We start from the raw sequence: 22,998 nt of genomic DNA on the forward strand, positions 1-22,998 counted from the left end.
ATTATGGTTTTTGGAGCAGAACAACACAAACATATTTATGTTTAGTTATTTTTTTATGTTTCTTAATTAGCTCTTAACTGTTCACACACAAACACAAAGATTAAGAGAATTTGTGAAATTAGACGTTTTTGGTAAACAAGACATCATGCTGTTATTAATTATTATTATTATTATTATTGCGTAGGCGTAGTAACCACAGCATTTCATGCTTCTACGAAACGCCCCCCTTTCTTTGGAAAAATCGCCCTCGTCGGCCACCGTATGATGTCGTGGCGTTTACCACGGTGGGAAGTCAACTATCAGACTACGGTTTAGTTTCGCTTCCAACCTTATTTATTGTCCATAATTTTCATCCAGACCTCAAATTCATATCGGGAATTATTAATTTCTGTGGTCTGAGATGAGGCGCGCCGGACTGGGTAAGAAAAAAACAATTATACCTGACGGTTTATGAGTTCACATTTAGCTTGTTTGCTAATTAGCTAACGTGTTTACCATCTGAGGGAATCCTACTGTCGTGAACTCTTGTTTTAGGTTTTTGTTTTACACCTGATTGGAGCAGAAGGCTAATGACAAACCTTATTGATGGTATTTTTTTTTCTTGCAGGTGAAGGAAGCTCTGGACATTATGTAGCCAGCGGCTACAGTGTGCATGAAGAGGAGAATGAGCATCTTCAGGAGGGACTGAGGAACAAAGTCAGCGCCCTGAAGAGTGTAAGTATGGATGGACACAAATAGGAACCTTAAATGATTAGTAGAATTACTATTTAATTGTTCACATGTTGCCAACATTGCTGTCTTAACAGCTGACAATTGAAATCGGAACCGAAGTGAAGTACCAGAATAAAATGTTGGATGACATGGTGAGTTTCACTTGGTCATTTTGTTTACGCTTCCTCTACATATGAAAGCCAACGTCAAGTATTTTCTCCCGTTTCCAAGTTAAATGGTAAAAAAAATAAACACCTTCTCTTCCTGTATTTTAATTTTGGAGCACTGTAAACTCGGTTTAGCTGCAGACTGGCATCTGGAAGTTGGCCAGGCTTTTTTTTTTTGCAAGAACAGGGAAGCCTATTGCTTAAACCTTGATCCATCCCTCCTATTGAAATAACAGCTCTATTTCAAAACATCTATTTCTTCCAAATGTATTGGAAACAGTGGGACATGTGGAACTCAAATTAATTAAATTAACAGTAGATTTCCAAAAGGAGCCAATTTGGCTTTAATATCATAGTACAGAGACTTTTATAACCTTTGAATGATATTTTGCTTTAGGAGACTTTAATTCTGTTGACTTTAGGCCTCACAGCTGCTTTCGATGTTATTCACTGTATTTTAATCTCAAGCAGTGCAACGTGACATGCACGGTGCATTTTGAGTACATGGCCCTAACAATATCATTAAGTCCAATGTTGTTATTTTACAGTGCAATACTTGTCAGCAGTTCATACTTCCCAGATGCATTTACAATGAAGTGTAATCATTCACTTTGAAAACAGTTTCACTCATGTAACCATTAAGACTTGAGGCCTTTAAATGTTCCCAGTTTCAGTGAGGAAAAATGTATGTAATTATATTTGGACCCAGTGGTAATTTCAACAAACCTCAGACATTGAATCTCTGTTACTGCATTGATTTTTATGGTGTTTTGTGTATTAAAATTGTATATCCCTGTAAAGTAAAAATTGTAGTAAGTCCGTTTCTGCTGCGCTTTTGTATTATACCAACTTTTAATCCCCTTGCTCCCCTCCGCAGGACTCGGACTTTGACTCGACGGGCGGGTTGCTCGGCGCCACCATCGGTCGAGTCAAGCAGCTGTCCAGAGGCAGCCAGACCAAACTGCTGTGCTACATGCTGCTCTTCTGCCTCTTTGTCTTCTTTGTTCTCTACTGGTTTATCAAGTTGAGGTGATAAGAACCTCCGCTTGGACTTGGACCTTTAGTTCCACATCTTCTAGTTCCTGTCTGATGCGTTTCTAAACTAGACCGACCCAATGGTGATAATGCAGAGAGGCCAGGAGTAAAAATTCACACGATTCGATGGTATGCGCTCGGTGCCTGAGCCGTGAAAGGACGCTCAACTGATTCTAACTGGGAAGAAGTACAAACCGGTTCGTTTATGTGAAAAAGACTTGCTGATAAATGAGCTGGAATATTTTGTACTCCTAAAGCCATGCTAGTATTCGTCTGAGACTCAGAACTGCCTACTCTACAGTGAGACATTAGGATTTAACAGGTCATAACACTGTTATGAACCAAAATGCAATTAGTGGAAAGATAATGTCACAGCAAACGGCACATGTTAAAAGCAATTTCTGATTGTGGAGAAAAACACCTTGAAGACGCCATTTGAAAGAGTTTATGTTAAAGAATCAGGAGATTTATGAGAGCAACATCTTTGCTTCAGATTACATGTAAAAAAGTTACTGTAAATAAACATTTTATGTTCTGAACATTTCAGTGTGTTCTATTATCACGTAACGGTCGTCTCGGTGATCTGCATGAATTTATCAATGTGTAAAAAATGCAAGTTTTATACATGTTAATTAGCTTATTTTCTACAAAAATAAGGCAAAACTTTACAATTAGTTAAAATTACAAAGGGAAACTTGAGAGCTTAATTGTCTGACGAGAACGAGCAGACAAACTTAAGTCTCCACTGCTAAAAACGTAAATATGTCACAATTGCACTTCAGTGTTTAATGATTTAGCAACACGTTCAGGACTGGCGCGAAGTCGGTCCCAGAGAAACCGTCGATGACATCACTTCCTGGGCAGCGTGTCCATGTATTTGCAAATGATTCCCAGCATGACCTCGTCGGCTCCTGCACCAATCGACATCAACCTGGAATCCCTGCACAAAATAAGATCTACATAAGCATAAAACATTTTTTTTTTTTTTTGGCAATTATTTAAGTTTCCAGGAATGCCAGTTTTTTGCATCCCTGAATGTTAGGATGCTATAAAATATCTAATCATTCCAAATCATTAAGTCTTAAGAAGTACGTGGTGATGGCAAGCATTGTTAAAACTCTCTAGCAGTGAACGCGCACACAGCAGACGAAATTAATACTCGTCGCTTCGCCGGAGAAGAACTTGCAGATGTCTCGTTCGGGGTTCCAGCTGCTCAGCTTATTAAGACGTATCTAAACGGGTAAAGTAAACAGAAACCTGAAGGAGAAATGAGCACAGATGTGTTGCTAACCTGTAAAATCTGCTGACTGGCACGTCGCTGGTGAAGCCCATCCCGCCCCAGTACTGCAGACAGCTGTCGCTCAGTTCTCTCGCAAGGCGGCCGCCCTTTAACTTGGCCATAGAAGCCAGCTTGGTCACGTCGTTACCTTTGATGTACATTGCTGAAAAAGATTGTTTATTTTCTTTTAAAAAGTTTTGAAATCAAAGACAAATGTGTGGAAGAGTAAAAAAGTGGAGGAGATATTTAAACAAACATGCTTCAGATTCAGAGTCAACAGCGATTGAGCGGCAGACTGACGCCTTTGTCGTAGGAAGCCTGGAAAAGTCTGTGAGTGAGCTGCGTTCTTTCCTCTTTCACTATTTCGTTGTTTGGATGTATAATTATCCAACTTGTGCCAAACAGGGGCAGAGGATTTGACTCAGAGAGCAGACTGTAAACGGGTACCACTGTGATACATTCAGTGGTAGACAAAGACAGTAGCTTAGTCCTGGACTCCTGCCTGACAGGCGTCTGAGCCACAGAGGTAAATATGTGACAGGTGCCACATATTCACAAAAACACTGCAAGAATCCCGAGGAAAGAGCCCCGTACCGCCAGTGTGTCCTGATTCTGAGAAAACTGGGTGTAAATATGGAGAAATGGCCGATTCATTCTTTGATGGCATAAAAAACAAAACCAGGCTAACAGCTCTTTCTCTCAATAAAATAAAACATCTCTGAAACGAGTCCATGTCTGACAGCAGTTCTCCTACTAGATTTACTCTTCTTTTTTTTTTAAACAAAAGAAGAAGAGATGAAAATTGATTTTGTGTTCTAATAAAACATTGATTTTCTTCAGAGTAGGTAAGATATTGAAATAAGAAGCAGTTTGATGAATTAAAAGTAATGAATTGTTTGTGTGCCGTCAGTTCAAGCCAACATCAACCTGTGATGAACCTGTGGCGACACCTGCGTCATCTTCGATGACGCGGTCGATGAGCGTGCAATGTTAGAGACTGCTTTGAAATCAGCTGGAGACGCAACCACACCTCCTTGATGAAACACCTCTGCATAAGATGCTTCTGTGCGTCAGACCTCCTCTTCCTCATCTAAACCCGCCACCTGTCACGTTCTTCACGTTTGGACTGATTAGCACTGACCGTATACGAAAAAGAGGGAAAGAGAAAGAGAGACGAGGACAAGGTGACTGCTTGCTGCTTTTCTTCCCGGATTCAGTTTTACTGCAGAAAATGTCAGAATTTTCTTTTCTTTTACTGCCTGAACCAGGCCTAAGAGAGAATAGAGGTGTCAGGATGCAACTCGCACCCTCGAGCGAACAATGACCTTTTCTTCACAAAGTGACTGTACCTGTAGCGCGGTACAGGAGGGAGCGGAGCAACTCGACTTCCGTCTGAAGCTCGGCCAGCCTGAAGTGAACTGCCTGGTGATAGAGGACGGGCTGCTGGAAGACCTTCCTCTGCCGTGTGTAGCTAATGGTTTCCTGAATTATGCTGTCCATCGTGGTGACAACTGGAGGAAAAAAAAAAAAGAAAAAGAAAGGAGATGTCTGATTGTTTTCGGCTTCCTCATCGTTGAGTGTCATATTCATTTCAGGCTTTTAATTACTTACTGAACTCTCCCTTCTTCCACAGTGAAATGACAACTAGCAACTTCGAGGACTTCTAAAGCAAACACTTGGCGCACAAGCTTTATTTTGCATACATTGCCACTATTTTCTGGTTAAACGTACCGTAGCAACTCGCAGAGAACCAAGATAACGTCGCTTTGATACCATTTGCAAGTAATATATTGATAATGGCACAATAATGCAAATACACCGGCTCAAAGATCAATAAGCTTACATTTTTTCTAAAGAAAATGTCACACTACAACTGGAAGATATTCTAACTATCCAAAAAAGGGGAAAACCATATACAACTGAGACCATAAATAATATGGATTATGAAGCCTAAAAACAAAATCGCCATTGAAAAAAAAATATATAAGAATGAAAATGATCCAAGTTCTTTTTATTTATCCTGTGAAGAATTGACTGTTTATTGCGACATGCTTAAATATTAGTGCGTTTTTGTAGAAAATGGAGCCTGTATAGACATTTTGTAGGTTAGAAAAAAATAAAAAATTAAAATCCAACTTGCGCACATGCTTCAAGTTTTTAACTTCTTGCCACTTAGATTGTGTCTTTTGTTTTAAGTGCGCCCTAAAAAGAAAACGGTTGAAACAAACTATTACCACCCAGATATATAAAGACGTTCACATTCACGCCGACGATGGGGAAACTGAAACTCTCCTGCTGATCCGCTCGTTTGCAGCACTGCGAGTTGAGCAAGTTGTCAGACAGACGCATTTGCAACCATCCATTTCACAATCATTTTGAAAAAGCTTCTTAAAAATCCTGCCAATGAAACACTGAGTCAGACTTCTTTCATGAAATCAAACAACTACTTTACAAAAGATTAGGAGCTTAAACTGCGTGACCCAAACTCCCTTTCTTTTTCAGTAAAACCAAAGAAAAATACCAAGGAAGACGATGAAATGAAGGGGGGAAAAAAACAAGAGAAACAGAAAGCTAGGGAAAGATTAAATGTTTTGATTGGCTTTTTACTCGGGGTAAGTACGCTTCACTCACTATTGGCCACGGCCCAGAGCCTTTCTTCCTGGAACTGAAGCATCTGATAAGTGAAGCCCAGGCCTTCCTGGCCGATGACGTTCTTGCAGGGCACGCGGACGTCATCGAAGAAAACTTCGGCTGTGTCCGACGACCACATGCCGATTTTATTAATCTTCCGGGCAACGTGTACTCCTTTCGGGGGAAAAAACACAAGCAGTACAGGGAATTCATATGTGCTCAAAACAAATATTATGAAATCAATTATTGCCAGTTAAGAAAATGAACCAAATTTAAAGCTTGAGGTTTGGTTCTTAACATACATCATCGTCAAACTACACTAATCACCTCTTCGAGGTGTTTGGTGTTGCAAAATTTCTAAAACGAATATGAATTTGACATCTTAGACTCTACCTGGCAGGTTCATGGGTAAACAGATGAGAGACTTGTTCTTGTGTGGGGGTCCATCGCTGGTGTTGGCGAGGAGACACATCCAGTCAGCCTGGGTGCCATTGGTTGTCCACATCTTTCCTCCATTTATCACATATTCATCCCCTTTTCTCACTGCCTTGGTCTTAATACCTGCATTAAAAGAGCAGTTGAGTGTGGATAAAGGGTCAAAGAAATCAAAATTTGGGAATTTTGATTAGTCTAAGGAGAGGTGAAGACAGAGAGCACAAACTAAACCAAAGAAGTAATTAAAGACGATGAATTACAAAGACATCTCGTTTCAATCCTAAATATCTGCTCATAGTAGAAATACATTTTTAGGAGCACTGAAAGAGGGGCTGTACTGGCAGCTGCAGCTTACCGCCTGTGTGTCATGTGACTTGCTCTGCATGTTGTGCTCCCTAGACCGGTGTGTGTAGGTGAACGGGTCAAACGGTGAAGAGGAAAACAACTTTTCTGTAGATTCTGTCTACTCATAGTGACGCTGGAACCGCACTGAGATATGTTACAAGCTGAATCATCAAGGAGTCATATCAAAACAAAGAGTAAGCAAGCTAACATGAGCCTAGCATTTAAGCTAACTGCCTCACAAGTTGAGAATCAACAGCAGGAGCAAGACTTGACTTGAACACTGTAGCTGTGCATTGAATAAAAGGTAAATAAAATACATTTTATTTATTTTAAAGGTTGATTAGTGACTCCAACTTTGTGAACCACTGGACTATATGTTATGGTATGTATGTTGTTAATTTGAGTACACTTTAAAGCTATTTAATTTTTCAAGAATAAATATATATATATATATATATATATATATATATATATATATATATATAAACATTGATTTAGTTGAAGTATTACACTAGAAATCGGTGTTGCCAAATGCTTATTTTTACCCGTTACTTGAAATGGTGTTGGAGGGGGGGAAAAAAACATGTTCTGATCATTTTCATTCCTTTGAATACGTACTTGAGACATCAGAGCCAGCCCCGACCTCACTCACACCGAGACAGGCCACTTTGTCCCCCATGATGGAGGGAAGCAGGAACTCCTTCTTCAGCTCGTCCGAACCAAACCTGTGCAGTCACAAACACTCATACAGAAACTCATAGGAAACCTACACAACCTGATAAGAGTTGCATGAGTATTGTCTACATTGAACGATGACCAGATAAGTAGTAAAAAAAAGAAATTGTCAAACTGTGTTGTGTAACTGTGGTAAGACACATCCACCATTACAAGACTGCCAACACAGTTTGAAGCAACTGCTTTCCCAGGGGGACAGAAACCAGGTCTCCTGAGGAACCGCTGGCCCCGTTTGAGCAGCTCTCTTCATATATAAACCTCGTTTCAGGCGTAGGTTTCTTCTATGTCTTAATTAAGCTCCCGAGACTCTAATTGTACGTTTCCCCGAATTCTGTTTTGTGTCAACGGCAGCTGCTTCTCAGCAGGGACGCTTCACATAACGAGTCTATCTGGCTGGCAGACAGATGCCACATCAGACACAACACTATGGTCAGCGATGGGTAAAATAGGAAACATTTCAGCAGGGAATCTCCTGCAACCTCCCCATTTGCATAGATGTGAATATTTCCACAAAACAAATGCACACAAATATCTGATCTTTTGTTGTGGAAGCAAATCCAGAACACGGGGAATCCGGTGGAGCTTCCCCTGACCATGATGCTCCACTGATCCCCGAAATGTACTTCGGACAAAAGCTGTTAGTGTGTAATGAGAAGAGGATATCCGTCACCTCGGAAGGATGAGTCATTGTTCAAATTACATTGAAAATTTCACTGCACTGCAATCGGCTGTCTATGCCTCTCTATGCAAATAGAAAATACAGCTCTGGAAAAAATTAAGAGACCGCTTAAAATGATCAGCTTCTCTAATTTTGCTTTTTATAGGTTTATGTTTGAGTAAAATGGACATTGTTCTTTTATTCTATGAACTACTGACAACATGTCTGACATTCCAAGCAAAGATTTTGTATTTATTTGCGGAAAATGGGAAATGGTCAAAATAACAACAACAACAACAACAACAACAAAAAAGATGCATTGCTTTCAGACCTCAAATGATGCAAAGAAGACCAGTTCATATTTATTTAGAAACAACAATGCTAATGTTTTAACTCCGGAAGAGTTCAGAAATCAATATTTGGTGGAAAAACCACAAGGTTTTTGATGGGCTCTTAATTTTTTTTTCCAGAGCTGGATAAACCTTCTGAAACACAATTTATTGGAAAAAAAAAAAAAAAAAACATTTTGTTGGAACAAAAAACCAAGAACAGTTTTTGGGACACATTTGACTGATTGCAATATCATGTAAAATAATAATTTTGACAATCAGTGTGTGTAAAACATGTTATTAAAGGATTACCTGGCCAGAGCTGGAGTAGCCATGTCACTTTGCACGCCGATGGCCATGGGAATGCCTCCGCAGCGAATGCTGCCGAGCTCCTCTGCTACGGCAACACTATAGCTGAAGTCCAGTCCCAAGCCTCCATATTCTGCACAAGACAGAAACAAACAAAGTGAGTGTTTCTGGTTGATCATAATACGCATTATTGCTGCTTTTTTTTTCTTTATTTATGAAAACCGAACAGGTGTAGAACCTCGCCATTAAGAAAAACAAGTCGGAAAGAGCTACCTGCTTTGGGATAATATCCCAATCATCTTTTTCAAACACTTCAAACGCTGAAATCACATTCCCGGACTTTAATCTTTTCTGTGTTTTCTGTGATAAAACCATCACGCACAAAACACACTCGGGTCTCTGTAGGTAATCACTGTGAAGTGAGCCGTTACGGCAGTAACATGCACTCAGATTAATAACAGGATGTTGTCCTTAATTGTGTTCTCTGTAATTACGTGTAAAAAAAAAAAAAAGCACTGCTGGGAGATCAGCAGCACACTGTAGATGAGGGTCACTGTCATTTTTCTCTCATTCCACCTCTTCTTCTTGGTATACGAAACCTGATTTGATCCATTAGAAGATATATTTGCAGCAAAATCCAAACTCACCCCTCTCCCCCCCCAAAAAAAAAAAATCTGGTGTCTACTTCTTCTGTTTTGACAGCGGAGAGATATTTACCAAGACCTCAGGTCCTTAATGGAGTTGAGCATTGCTTTTTAAACCCAAATTTGTCATTTAAAACCCATTTCTTTACTTTTTCCTTTGTTTGTCCTTTATCATCTGCTGCAACACTTATTGTGAAATAAATATACCTTATTCCAGCCTAAAGTCAGTTGTCTAAGAAAACAAGCAATTGGTCATTTCATACAGACACTGAAACTAAGTTATTTGTCTGGAGGATATTGATGAAGCTGTCCAAACAGCAGAAGGTGTTGCCTAAAATGTTCAGTTTCCATGGTAACGAAATGTTGCGCTGGCCAAGTAGTGGTGGTAGTCTGCTTTATTTTTCTTACCTAAAGTTTTACATTTTAAACACTCACCGCAACATCAGTCCTTCTTAAACTAGAAAGTAGCAAATTCACCTCAACGTTCATGATGGATTTCTCTTAATCTGGTGAGGTAAACCTTCTGAAAATCCATATTTAAAACTATAAAGCACAATACATGAAGATAAACACGTGTTCAACGAGAGATAAGAAGGTAGACTTTATTAATATTGGATGGGGATAAAACAATTGTCAAGAGAACTGTGATTTAACGATCGCAATGTGGAGATTACAGCAAAAAAAAAAAAAAAAGAAGAAAAAAATCAATTGGACAACTGCAGCTGATCCAGAATACTGCTGCTCACATTCTCAGTAAATCCAAGAAGATAGAGAGCATCACCCCATTTTTAATGTCCTTCCACTGACTCTCTGTAGCTCAAAGAACAGACTTTAAAATAGTTCTGTTAGTCTATAAATCACTGAACTCCTTCGCACCAAAATACGTTAAAGATCCGCTGTTGTTTTATCAACCTTCCAGATCTCTCAGGTCTTCTGGTTCTGGTCTGCTCTGCATCCCCAGAACCAGAACCAAACGTGGAGAAGCAGCATCCACTTTCCATGCGTCACTAATCTGGAGCAAACTTTCCAGAAAACTGCAAAACAGCTGAAACACAGAGTGCCTTCAAATCACGGCCAAAAACCCGGCTGCGTAGAGTCGCCACGGTAACTTGAACTTTGATCAATCATAAATTTGATGTATATTTGCTGAATGATGGCATTTGATCAAATGTAATGTTTACTGCCGTTTCATCGTTTGTTACTGTACTGTTTTTGTAACAGAAAGCACTTTCCGAACTGCTTTTGTTGCTGAAATGTGCTTCACAAATAAACTACCTTCGACCTAACAGAAAACCCTGATGATGTTTGCAAACCCCCAAAGCTGCCAATACGATTGGGATCGTCACTTTCTCTGTTTGGCCTACTTTTCCACTGATGGCTCCATGAGAGCGCTGCAAAAATGCACCACTGAGATGAAGCAGCCTATTCGATAATGGGCAGGTTTTATCTCTCGAGCATCCTTTGAGTTTGAGGAGTGCCGACTGTCTGCGGCGAAGACGACGGATGACTTTTTAAATATTTCACTGTCAATTTTATCAGTGGAAAAAAGTCTCTAAAAATAAAATCGCTTCAGCTTTCAGTTTGAACAGATGTAAAACTCAAATATGGTTTTTGTTCCCAGCTGAACACAGAAATTTCACCTTCCGTAGAAAGTGAAAATAATGATTTTGTGCCTGGTCAAGCAAATGAGAGCTGACCGTTACTCAATCTGACTACATATACATGACAAAAGCGAATATAATTCAACGGAAACTCACTGCTCTGATTACCTGTCGGACTGGTAATCAGAAAAAGAGAAAGAGCAGACCTGAGGGCCGCTGAGGAGAGAGAACAATACCAATAGAGCCAAATAACTGGAGACACAAAGAAGTGGAGATAAAGTGGGGATAAGCAAACAGGGGAGAGCTGGGTGTAGCCAAAAACTAAGAGGAAATGGTTGCAGCTGCGTGGCGATAGGTCTCTGAGCACCGGGAGCCCTGCAGCGGCTGATGTGAGCAGAGGTGGCACTAGGTTTACCCCGCTTTAAACAAAACAGCAGGGTGTCTGGTTCAGCCAGCGAGCAAAAGCAAAAACAAACAGAGTCGGGTCGACAACTCTGCACATGTCGACCCAAAGCACATATGTCTCTCTGGAAAAGCAGCTGTTCCTCACCATAGGTTTATATAGGCTGGTGCTCCATATAAGCTAGTGGGAAGTCAACCGTAGTGATGATAAGGACAATATATAGATTTTTTTTTTTTTATTATTATTATTTTAGCTGGTAATGATCAGACATCAGAAACACGAGTATATATAGCGAATAGAACTTTCATATTTTGACACCTAAAAATACATATATATATTTTTTTGTTAACGCTGAATAAAAATCTAAAAGATGTTTGCACACATTTAGATGTGAGTCCACAAGTCGCACAAGTAGAGATGGGAATTTTTGTAGATTATTTTGATTTTTGCAAAACTCAGATTAGACGCAGAGTGTCTGTGAGCATCAATGTGAAGTTGTGTCATAATTGGATTCAAATCTGGACTTTGACTAAGCCAATCTAACACATGAATCTAGCGCTTTTGGTTGTATGTCTAGGGTCGACACCCTGCTGTTCTGGCCGTTGTCCTGAGTTTAACTTCAAAAAATCATCGCCACAGCTTAACGGGGAGTATAATGTTCTCTAGAAACATAAGAAAACAAACAGTCTGAAGACATAAATCTCAATTTGAGGTTCTTCATTTAAACAATTGCATAAAAAAAAAAAAAACTCAAAGAGAAAATGTGGAAGCTGCCAGGGCGTATCTGTCAAATAGAGGACATGGCCGTTTCTATGCTCTGATCTGCAGATTCCTTGTTCTCAAAGCAGAGGAAAACAGGCAGAGAGCCAAAGGTCATCGTTGGCTTCTCCCTCAACGTGGGGGCGCAAGAAAAACTTCCTGTCCTGTGTGTTGAGTGGAAAGCCAAGTACAGAGCTTCATCACTGAGGCACACTGGAAGGCTCCCAAAACTATAAACAGATGCTCTAAAGTTGTTCAACAAAGGTAAGATTATGAAAAGATGATTGAGCAAATAAGCCACATTTCTAAAGCACTCCCCCCCCATTTGTTCCATCTTTTAGCACAGTAGGTTACTAAACCTACTGTGAGCAAGTCGGTGAGTAAGATCTCTATCAGATGGTGGGATCCTAAACATCCATCTATCCAACTGGCCAAAGTCTTGAAATATCAATCGATTATATCATATCTATATTACGTCTATCTCATCTTAGGAGTTCTTAATAATTTCAACTTTGTACATAATGATTTGCAAATTCAATACTCTGTGCAGCTCAAACATTTAAAGAAATCACAGAAATATGGGCTTGGCAGGTAATTTGATTGGTCCACAGCATCACATTGTTCCAAAAGCAGATTAACCTTTTAAAGGAAGACTTGTTACCAGCATTATATTCTCAATGATGTTGGTATTTTATGGGACAAAACCATAAAATAACACCAAAATAGTACTTGTGTAATAACTTTTGTCCATTATATATGTTTTTCAAATCCATCTTTCATCAGTTCTCTAAATGTTAGCTCTTTTTTTTTTAATCAAGAAAATATGTACTGTTCTCTGTTTTTTTTTTTCCTGCTTATTGAACTAGTTTCAATAGAAAATTGTGGGTTGTTTTTGTACGGTGGCCAATGGGACCGACTGTAAGACGCAGAGGTAGGTTAATAAATCAGTCTACGGACAGATTAGGGCCGATATTTGTTTTTTGTACTATTTTTATATCTGCCTGAATAGATCCAGCTGACAACCAATGAGGAACATCTATTGGTGAGAAGGTAGACACCAAATTAGGGAAGAGCCATTGTATGCTCTTTTCATATATCATGACATTAACAGAACAATAAACAGCTTTCTGGGCTTTTGTGGACGAAATGACATTGAAAAAATGTTGTTTTAACCGGAAGCTTTTTCTGCATGTTTAGAATATTCCTAGAGTTAATAATCAAATTTTAATTCTCAAGATGACAATCTTGGATCAGTCCGAGTGAGTTAATGTAAAAGTATTTTGACTAGTTTGTATAAGTCCGATTCATTTGAAATTTATCGGAAAAAAAAAACATGCTTTTGAACAGAGTAAATCATTCTGGGGAAGCTTTCTGAATTGGGCCAAGGTCATGCACTTCTGTGATTCTACTCCATGAATCACTTCTCTATAAGTCCCTACTCCCACTCAATTAATCCACCTTTAGAAATCAATTAATTCAACCTAACATTTCATAAATATACTTGATTGGTCATCAGCATTGCACTGAGCAGCAATAATAAACATCATGTTACTCAAACTGTAGGCTTCTTTTAACAACTATATTCCAGTCTTCATCCTTATGAACTATGAAACTTTACTGAGTAAAAATTGTCTAAAAACAACTAAAATCTCAATGTTATGTTTTAAATGATTATCCTGAACTTAATTTTTACACTAACCTATAGATAGTGATATAGTACATCTCTCCTATAGTCCATCACGGGGCAGATCCTCCTTTCTAATCTTCTCAACTAATGCCTAATGCTCGTGTGGTCAGCACATTTTAATTCCTTCGTCCTCCCTCCTCTCCGACTTACAGACTCTCCATGCTATCTTCTCTTCAGAACTCACTATCCAACAGTGTCCATGACATACTTTGTTCTTTTCTGCATGACTTATGCTGCCATCTTCTCCCAAACATAAGGAGATATCAGTCTGTTACGGCAGGAACTAAAAAAAAAAACAACAAAAAAAAAAACACTGAAATCCGTCTATAGACATTTAAAGTCTCCTTATAGTTAGCCACACATTCAGGAGTTTTGATTCATCTAAGTCATAAGCAGTGGTCTTTTCCTGTTCTTATCCAGTCCTCTCAGACATAACCACACTGCATAAACAAGTGGAAATGGTTTACAGAGCATGCTGAAGCAGGTGTTTTGAATCGTGACAGAGACATTTGGATAAAAACTGAACCCACCTCTTCTGAAACGAGGACCTGCATATAAATTATAATCTTTGACTGATGGGTTTTCCGATCTGTCCTTTTGGGTTCGAGATGTTATCGTTCAAAGCAACATCTGAGCTTTGACCAGGATTTTCCAGGCTTCCGACATGTTACGGATTTATCAAGGGAGTTTTTGAAACAGAGTCACAAACAAGAATCCGTACAGAGCGTTTATCATGTCGACTGAGGCACAGATGATTGATCTGGTCTCGTGTTTGTAGAGCTCTCCAAATTAAATTCACAGGGATACAAATGGACTGAGTTCTGTGCCAAAGATTCATTTTTACATATTTGACATGAAATAGATGGGATGTTTTTTTTGTTGTTTTTTTACGAATCAAACATTCAATTTTTTTTTTTTTATTAATAAATGTTCAGCATCCTGTCTAGCTCTGAGAAATATGTTTAAGAATGGCAGTTGTCCTAAAAAAATGGTTGTTTCAAACAGCAAGAATGTTGAGTGCTCCATGCTTGTACTTTGACCTTTCAATGATATTAAAACACATATTAATCAAACGGCTGTTTATGCAATTTCCATTCAAGGACATTTTTATATCTAGGTTTTATCATGCTCCATGATAAGAAAGAAAAATTTCTACTATTTTGGCGGTTTTGAAATCATAGTTATTTATCATTACTTTGAAAAATCAGGTAAATAAAATCGGTGTGAATTGTGAGTTTAAATGTAAAAACATTAAGTAGATTTCTGTGGAACATCAAGTCCTTCGTGAAGAATGGAAACACTTTCAATTAGTTAGTCATAAACGGACTGTATGCATTGGGATCAGGGATGTGGCCCCCTAGTGGTTGGAAAAATTAGACATCAGTTTCACTTTCAGTATGTCATGTAAGCTCATCCTTTGTGGTGCAGACAGCATAGTTCAGTGCAGAGTAGTGCGAGCTGCTACTTGGTCACTTTTTCAATAATCGAGTTGCAGTTGTGTTAGGGTTAGTGTTATTTGTCATGTGGGAACAACTTAGACAATTTTTTTGTGACAAATGAAAATTAAATGCTACAATATTAAATACATAGTAACTTACATGAGCACTGTTTCTAATGGCATTATGTCTCACGCAGTAGCTTTCAATAGCAACGAGCCCACACCTCCAAAATCATCGGACTACGGATGAAAATTAGCATTAGCATTAACAACATTGTACATCCATTAATATGCACTGTCCCGCTAAAATAAAATCAACCAATCAACTTCAGTACAACTCAGTGGAAAAAGTTGTGTTTGTTAAACGTCTCCTGTGATCAACTTCTTGATCTAGAGCTGTTTTCCTTTGACACTTCAATGGAAAAAAAATATGCTACATTCATAAAGACATTTTTGATATATTAGCATCAAAACAAGTATTTATTTTAGAACTCTAAAGTCTCAGTGTTACGACTACCACTACCAACTTACCAACTGGTTTGTTCACTCCAAGAAAGCCTGCATTTCCCAGTATCTTGAAGACTTTGTGGGCTGGAAAAGTCCCTTCTGCTTCCCACTGATCCACATAAGGGTTAATCTCCTGGTCAATGAGCTGCAGCACAAAGATAATCATGGACATGTGTGTCACTCTGTGCTGCATTAAGCATCAAGTCTGAATAGTTTTTCCAAGTAACTAGAGTGCTATTTGTACATAATTTGCAGGATTTTTCTGCGTAAAAATGTTTTATTTCGTCCACTTAGCTAAAAGCGATTAACACAGAAAATACCACAAGAAAAACAAGCGTCGTTATTTTTTTTATCAAGCTTGTTGTGTGGCATATGTCTGTTCTCAAGCCTGCCTTTTACCACTAACAGAGACAAGTTGCTGCATATCAGCAAAAGCGGCCTGCAGAAATGGTTCTATGGCAGCCTTCAACCACAAATAAGTGCTGGGAAAGTGGGGATGTCACGCCATTTGAAAAAGGCGACGTTAAAGGCTAATATCTGTACTTTAGCGCCGATTGTGTCTGAGGCCGATAATTGTCTTGGTGTTCAGCAGATCTGAATTCACCCAGTTACAGTTAAAAAAAAAAACATTTTATTGTGTTTTTCACAGAATTGTTATCTGTAAAAGGGGCAATTGTAATCTTAATAATTCAGCTCAGTACACACTGAGAATTTATATTGAAAATTATACCGGTCAAATTCCATCTGCATGAACAGTGAATCTCCTGAAACCACAAAGCCTTGGCTGCAACTTCTAGGAAAATAAAGAAGCAACTAAAAGCATCAAGGAGCGACTATCCTTTCAGCATTGCAAGCCGAAGAGTATTTTATTTTAGCAAATAAAATGCTAAAATAAAATGTTAAAAAAACATTTGATGTGATCACATATATATATTTTTTTTAACAATTTCTCTTTGCAAAACTAAAGGTTCAAACTAATCTGGATGGGTAATAAATCATTATTTGAAAATAAAGAACATTGGTATGTAGAAACTGGCCTGAATACCAGTATAATGTTATATTAATATTTTCCAAAATTATAGATTCAAAACTGGAAAAATATATTTTTGTTCCACAATTAAATGTTAAAGACATGTAAGAATAACAAGAGTATTTCATAAGGAAAAATATGAAAAATATTTGCCTTACGCGGCACATTGTGGATCAACTAGTTGAAAGAAGGTTTCTATACTTTCTCTGGCTAAAAAGAAATACAAATTAAGACTGTTTGGAAATATTTACCGCTGCAAAGAAATGCAGGTAGTTACAGTGTGGAAACCAAAGGAGGACCACCCATCACTATTATAAAGGTAGCATTGTTTTGAAGCTTCATCTGGCAAAGCAGGGGACTGTAGGCTTGGTACTTGAGCAGATGACTAAAAACAAAATCACTTTACAAAAAAAAGAGAAATGCAAAACTTTCTTTTTGTTAAAGAACATATAAAAGTTAAACTAATTCTTTACCTCAGCTAACCCACTAGAATCTTAAATTGTAAAAAATAAAATAACCTTATTTCCTTATCAACACCTCCAGACAGCAGGCAACATTGTGGTCAAAACAGCAAAAATGTGCCTACAGTCATTTTTATTCCTGCCAAAACATACAGACGCCAAGCCAGCTAATCACAGTTAGGCCAAAAGGAAAGAACAAATTGCTAGGGAATATATATATATATATATATATATATATATATATATATATATATATATATATACACACACACACACACACACACACACACACACACACACACACACACAGGTAACCCTCTCATTTAACTTGCACTCCTTGTTCAAAGTTCAGTTCCTGAGGAGGAAAAGGGAGGGACAGCTGGCTGCTGGAAATCCAAACAGAAAGGTCATTGGGGAGTAATCCTAGATGTCCTCAAAAATGTTATTTGCTCATTTCGTGCTACATAGCTGGGAGATTTCACACGAGTGAGCTGTCTGTTAGTAATATGGGGGTCAGAGACGTTGCATTGCAAAGCGTTTCAGCATGCTCTGTTTGGAAAGCCGTTCCTTTTCACTGGACAAAAATATTCTGGATGTGAAGAAATTAGGCAGGATTTTCCCATTAAAAAATATTTTTTTACAGTACGGCTGGACATTTAGGGATTTTGGAGGATATGTGCAAGATATCCTAATTAGCATAGCAATAATATATATACTCATGACAAAATAATTGAGAAGTAATCTGAAAAACGTATATATTTTTTGAACACATTCATTTTTATCTGAAATATATGTATATGGCACGTATATTAATATTGTCAAATATGTTTTAATCAAATATGTTTGAAAACAAAGTAGTTTTGAAGTGCTTAATGAGCAGCATATATCTTTTTTGCTCTGTGGTGAACTTATTGATAAGCTGCAGAAAATCTTTAGCTGCATCCAAGCAAAGCAACGCATGACTAAGTGCTTCCTAATAATGTCAGGGGAAGCTGCTGTTCATCTTTCATCGCAGCAGCTGCTCTGTTAAGATTCCCAGCTCTGCCCAGTTCCTGGACATGTTCAGGGCTATGGAAGCTCATGGTTTAATGTTTATGTCAGAGTTACTGGCACTCTGTGACTGTAACCTTCAGCATTGACTGGGGATTTCCTGCAACAATAATCGTAATTTATAAACACACTACTATAGTAATTATTTTTAAATAAAGCATTCTTACTCAATGCCATGGCATTGTTCTGGATTTCCTTTTTCACGTTTACATTCTTCCCAGTATTCCCAGTGTTAGATTATTTTCAGCCTCCTGGCATTCTTTAATAAAAGAAAAAGAGGAAGAATGAACCTTTATTGTCTGACTAATAAAGCTTTAGTCAGACAAAAAAAACTTCCCTTGACTTTGTGCCACATTTCTGCTTCCTTCCCCCTCCGTCTCCTGTTACTATTATTGAAGTTCATTTCCATTTCTTTGTCTGGTAAAATAAATCTAAAACGACTCACGCTGATTACTAGCTGTCAACCTATTTCTTATAAAAATATTTAGCATTAAAAATGTGTCAGAAAGTATAGGCGTATCTTGAACAATTATAAAAGTCACAAAAAGCTGATTTAATATGCGCAATTAAATTACACTGAACTGTGTGTGGCTCTGTTTCTGTTTGGGACAGCGTATTCCTTATAAATAAAATAAATCATAACTGTTAAAATAAGCTAATTAAATTAAGCTCCAATTAGTGGATAAAATTTATAGTCAGAAAGCCTAATTTGCCGATGATATGAGCAGATTAAAGAAATTCACTTTATTTTTCTGGCATCCATTCTTGACATGAAATCTGCTCACAGACCTCTCATCCTTACCTGAAAAAGTTGGATACGAAAAACACCAAAACATCATCCGACTGGGTCTGAAACCTTTACTTTATGCAAAAAAAAAGTATCTTTCCATGCAAACTACTTAGCTTACCTTTTACATTGTAATTAAAATGTCAATTCAAGTTAGCATACAAGGTAAATAGCGAAGGGCAAGACTAACAACACAGATGTGCTAAATATAAATAAATATTCAGTTTGGAGTATCGTATTTGACGCCGTCAACACATTCAGACCTCAGCCACTCTCACGATTGGCTGCATGTTTCATGTCATGTTCTGGAAATATAAAGATATAGGATTAAACATGCAGCGGTTAGAGGACAGGCGTCGTATATGTCAGCAGTGCAGCTGAAACGAAGACGAGGGTCATGAGAAGCGGCTGTCAGGCTGTAGCTGTTTGTTGAACTGCGCAGCCTCCGTGTTGCTCCTTCCTCAACTCAAAAATATATACACAGAGTTTTTAAACCATCTTCAGACAGCAATGAGAAAGTATTTAGCTGTGGGAGCCTTGCATCTCCGCAGTGCAGGACAGTCAGGCTGCAAATATGAACACAATCAAGCAATGGAGGAATCAAAACAAGCTAACTTTGACCTCTCACCTAGTTTTTAGCTTTAGTTTTCGTAGCTTTTAACACTTTTTTGTGTTGAACGAGTTGATAAAATACTTGAAGGTCACATCCAAAGTAGTCACAGTTTTATGTCAGTGTTGACTTGCTCCCTGCCCTTGTGATAAAATTAGGACATTAGCAATGCTGCGTACCTTCCTGAGGGCCTCCTTCAACGCAAAGTGCTCTTGTGTGTAGATTAAATGGTCATCCGCGACCTCTGGGGGCTTGGGCGACACAGACTGAGAGGACACGTGCTTAGAAAGCGAGCGAGCACCTGAAAAAGAGGCGAATTTGTGCAAAGTGCGACAGCAGAACAGCATCTTCACGCGCAGAGCTCCTTCATGCAGCGCCATTACTGTTGACGTTCAGCTATTTGCGCATGCGCGAATTGGTTTGTGTGTACAAAACTGTTAGTAGGAAGCAGTGAAAAAGTTCAGAGAGCAAAAAAGTACTGGTCATCTATCTTTTTGCTGAGATTCATAACTTAAAGACATATTCATTTACATATATATTTTTTTATTATTCGGTTACAGTTTATTAGGTAATTACGTAGAAAACTGAATTTTTTCCCCAAATTGTGATATCTATCTATCTATCTATCTATCTGTCTGTCTGTCTGTCTGTCTGTCTGTCTATCTATAGATATATCTATATCTATGCATATAGATGTACAGAATACTGCAATTTGTGTGTCCTTAGACTTGAACTTCAAAATTATGCACTACAGAAAAAAAATACAAAAGTTAGTTATGTTTTTACTGTCCAGGAATAATGTCATCATCAGCTAAACAATGAAATATGCTTTTCTTTGATAATACTACAAATGTACATAATGTCCATAATGCTGATAGCGTTATGACAAATGTGTTACACATCTCCTACTGTAGGTTAACTTGAAATACCCCAAAGGTAATCACAGAGACAGTTTGAGTTATCAACATGCACGTTTAATGACGGTTGCTTCAGTGCATGAAACAACACACAGGCCCATTTTACTCAGACTATTTACATCACGTGAGAGGGAAGCATTGTTGCTGGAACTCGTGCAGAACAAAATTTAGCTGACCCAAAAAAATGGTAAATTCATTTACAGGGTAGCTCGTGCAGTTGTATAACTCCTGCCTTTATCATGTCCTTCTAGTCTTCTCAGTCAGCAAATCCACTTTACAAGGGGCGGGAGAATGTCCTTGGGTACTAATCTGAGATAGGAAAAGCTCCTCAGGTCCATTTCAGCAGATGACACAGCCACCTTTCTCCTTGAAGGGGTTCTTCTCCTCTGAAATGCCTTTGACGAGGGTGTCCTCCTCCACTCCAGCCTGAATGTACTCCTTGATTTCCTCACAGCATTTGGATGTCTAAATGATCAGACAGACATGTGGAAACATGAGTTTATGATATTTTTCCTAATAAATGAATTGCAAGCTTGTGTGTGTGTGTGTGTGTGTGTGTGTGTGTTTAGATTAAATTCATCATCATACATAAATTATAAGTAGAAATGATAGGGGTAAGAAAAACTTACCAACCACCTCTCAAGCTTTACTTCAATTTTGAGTTGGTTCACTTCCATCACAGCCTTATCTTTGTCCGTCAGGTCATCCACATTTATGACTGGCATTCTCTGTAAAAGAAACAGAAAAGTTCAGCCAACCTGATGCTCACTCAACATGACAAACATGAGATCTTGGCTTGAGGATTCTCAGTGACATTTCAACTACGGCATAAGTCCATCTGTAGGAAAAGAGGGTACTCACGAATGCTCACAGGAAGCGGTCCTTCACCACCAAAATCCTACTGAAGAATCCCTCTCCTCTCGCTCAATCTGGGTTATAAAGTAATCCGCACCAACATTTCTAATCTGCTAATCTGATTAAAACGAGGGCCCACTGAATGATCACGCCAGTTATTCTGGAACAGCATCAAAGAAGGAGAGGATTTCTCACAGGTGTCTGTTTGATCAGCATTGATGTAGAAGCACTTAAATCTGTAAACTGTTTATTACAGACCGAATCAAAATTTGAGCTTGTTTGACCAAAGGTTCCTCAGAGTCAGATATATGGGGTAGTGGGTGGTGTTTATGTATTAGGTCATTTAGATAAGTCGGCTAATCTGTATTTAGCCCTTACCTGTGAAGGTGGAGACGCGTCATTGGTCTGAACATGACGGCATGGCACTTTTTCATGTCACATCTACCAGCAGCTAGAGTATACTAAATTAATGGTATCAATAAGACCAGAAATAATAAGTTATTCATTTATCCATTCTCTTCCACTTGTTCAATACGGGGTCATTGGTGTTACAGCTCATTATTCTCCAGCTCATTCTGGGGTTCCCAAGGCGTTTCCAGGTTCAGGAGGGATTTTCTGAGTCTGTCCCCAAGGTGTTCTCCCAATGGAACATGCCAACAAAAAACTCAGAGGGGAAGGCCCAAGAAGGCATCCTGATTAGACACCAAAACCACCACACCTGACTTGGTTTGAGTGGAGGACCAGCTCTTCAGATGGAAAAGCTACTCATTTTATCTCTAAGGTTCTGTTCAACCATGCCATGGAGAAGGTTTGTTTCAGTCATTTGTATCTAGGATCTGGTATTGATCCATATCTCATGACCACAGTTAAGGGTCTGATTGTAGGCGGGCTGGGAAATTATATCTCCTCGTTTATTCTCTCTTTTTTCTTTACTATTCCAGACCAAAGGCAACTCTGCAAAGGTGAAGGTCTGGTCAACAGTTGTTTGGCCTTGGAAAAAAAAAGAGCCATTCTTGTTTTCCTGTTAAATCAACAGCTGGTAGAAATCGCCTTTCCAGCAGCCTAAAATATACTTCTCAAGGGAAGTGTTGGGACCACAACCCTGTTTTGACACTTTATGGGTGTTGCCATATAGCCCCACACAGACCCATCATCAACCATGGCTTTCTCATAATGTCAGATCCTCGGTCAATTTCATCTATTTAATGCAATCTTCTTCCAGGGAAGTTTTCAGCAACTTCATTGACCTCTGCCATGGTGATGACCTCAACTTCCCCTTAGTCATCCAGTTTCTCCCTGGAGGACAAGGTAAACTGAACTTCCAGCAGCAATATCACAGGCTGGTCATTTATACCCTGTTACTGTTTCATACCTATGCAGTTTTATTGGTTTTGTTTTGACAGCATATGACTTAAAGTAGTCTTCTATATTCTACTCATAATTTGTTGTAATGAAATGTAGTAAATATCAACAGGAGGTCTCTGAGAGTTGACAGGGCTACATAGTTGTCATTCAAGAATGTATGAGAGATTTGAGCATCTAATGGTTGTTTATCTCAGGATATGTGGAAATTATTTCCCTTTTACTTTGTCAAAACGTGAGCACAAAATTACTT

General features: G+C 38.6%; 3 protein-coding genes across 3 annotated transcripts; 1 reads left to right on the forward strand and 2 right to left on the reverse strand.

Annotated features, from left to right (window-relative positions):
- The first annotated feature begins 257 nt into the window (after window positions 1-257).
- Window positions 258-2,452, forward strand: bet1 (Bet1 golgi vesicular membrane trafficking protein). Its single transcript, XM_014997422.2, has 4 exons — window positions 258-419; window positions 608-714; window positions 807-863; window positions 1,756-2,452. Exons 1-4 carry the CDS (start codon window positions 401-403, stop codon window positions 1,909-1,911), a joined length of 339 nt encoding a protein of 112 aa, XP_014852908.1. The 5' UTR covers window positions 258-400; the 3' UTR covers window positions 1,912-2,452.
- On the reverse strand, window positions 2,344-20,017 carry LOC106923976 (putative acyl-CoA dehydrogenase 6). Its single transcript, XM_014997420.2, has 9 exons — window positions 19,791-20,017; window positions 15,698-15,818; window positions 8,638-8,767; window positions 7,222-7,328; window positions 6,217-6,384; window positions 5,824-5,997; window positions 4,542-4,703; window positions 3,205-3,355; window positions 2,344-2,853 (listed from the first exon to the last, which is right to left on the reverse strand). Exons 1-9 carry the CDS (start codon window positions 19,989-19,991, stop codon window positions 2,763-2,765), a joined length of 1,305 nt encoding a protein of 434 aa, XP_014852906.1. The 5' UTR covers window positions 19,992-20,017; the 3' UTR covers window positions 2,344-2,762.
- A 546-nt stretch (window positions 20,018-20,563) lies between these two features.
- gngt1 (guanine nucleotide binding protein (G protein), gamma transducing activity polypeptide 1) lies at window positions 20,564-21,432 on the reverse strand. The gene is made up of 3 exons (XM_014997423.2): window positions 21,390-21,432; window positions 21,158-21,256; window positions 20,564-20,993 (listed from the first exon to the last, which is right to left on the reverse strand). Exons 2-3 carry the CDS (start codon window positions 21,251-21,253, stop codon window positions 20,868-20,870), a joined length of 222 nt encoding a protein of 73 aa, XP_014852909.1. The 5' UTR covers window positions 21,254-21,256; window positions 21,390-21,432; the 3' UTR covers window positions 20,564-20,867.
- Window positions 21,433-22,998: the final 1,566 nt, after the last annotated feature.

The sequence above is a fragment of the Poecilia mexicana genome, unplaced genomic scaffold (assembly GCF_051168715.1).
Source record: "Poecilia mexicana isolate PSO_F unplaced genomic scaffold, ASM5116871v1 scaffold_11, whole genome shotgun sequence".
NCBI classification, from domain to species: Eukaryota; Metazoa; Chordata; class Actinopteri; order Cyprinodontiformes; family Poeciliidae; genus Poecilia; species Poecilia mexicana.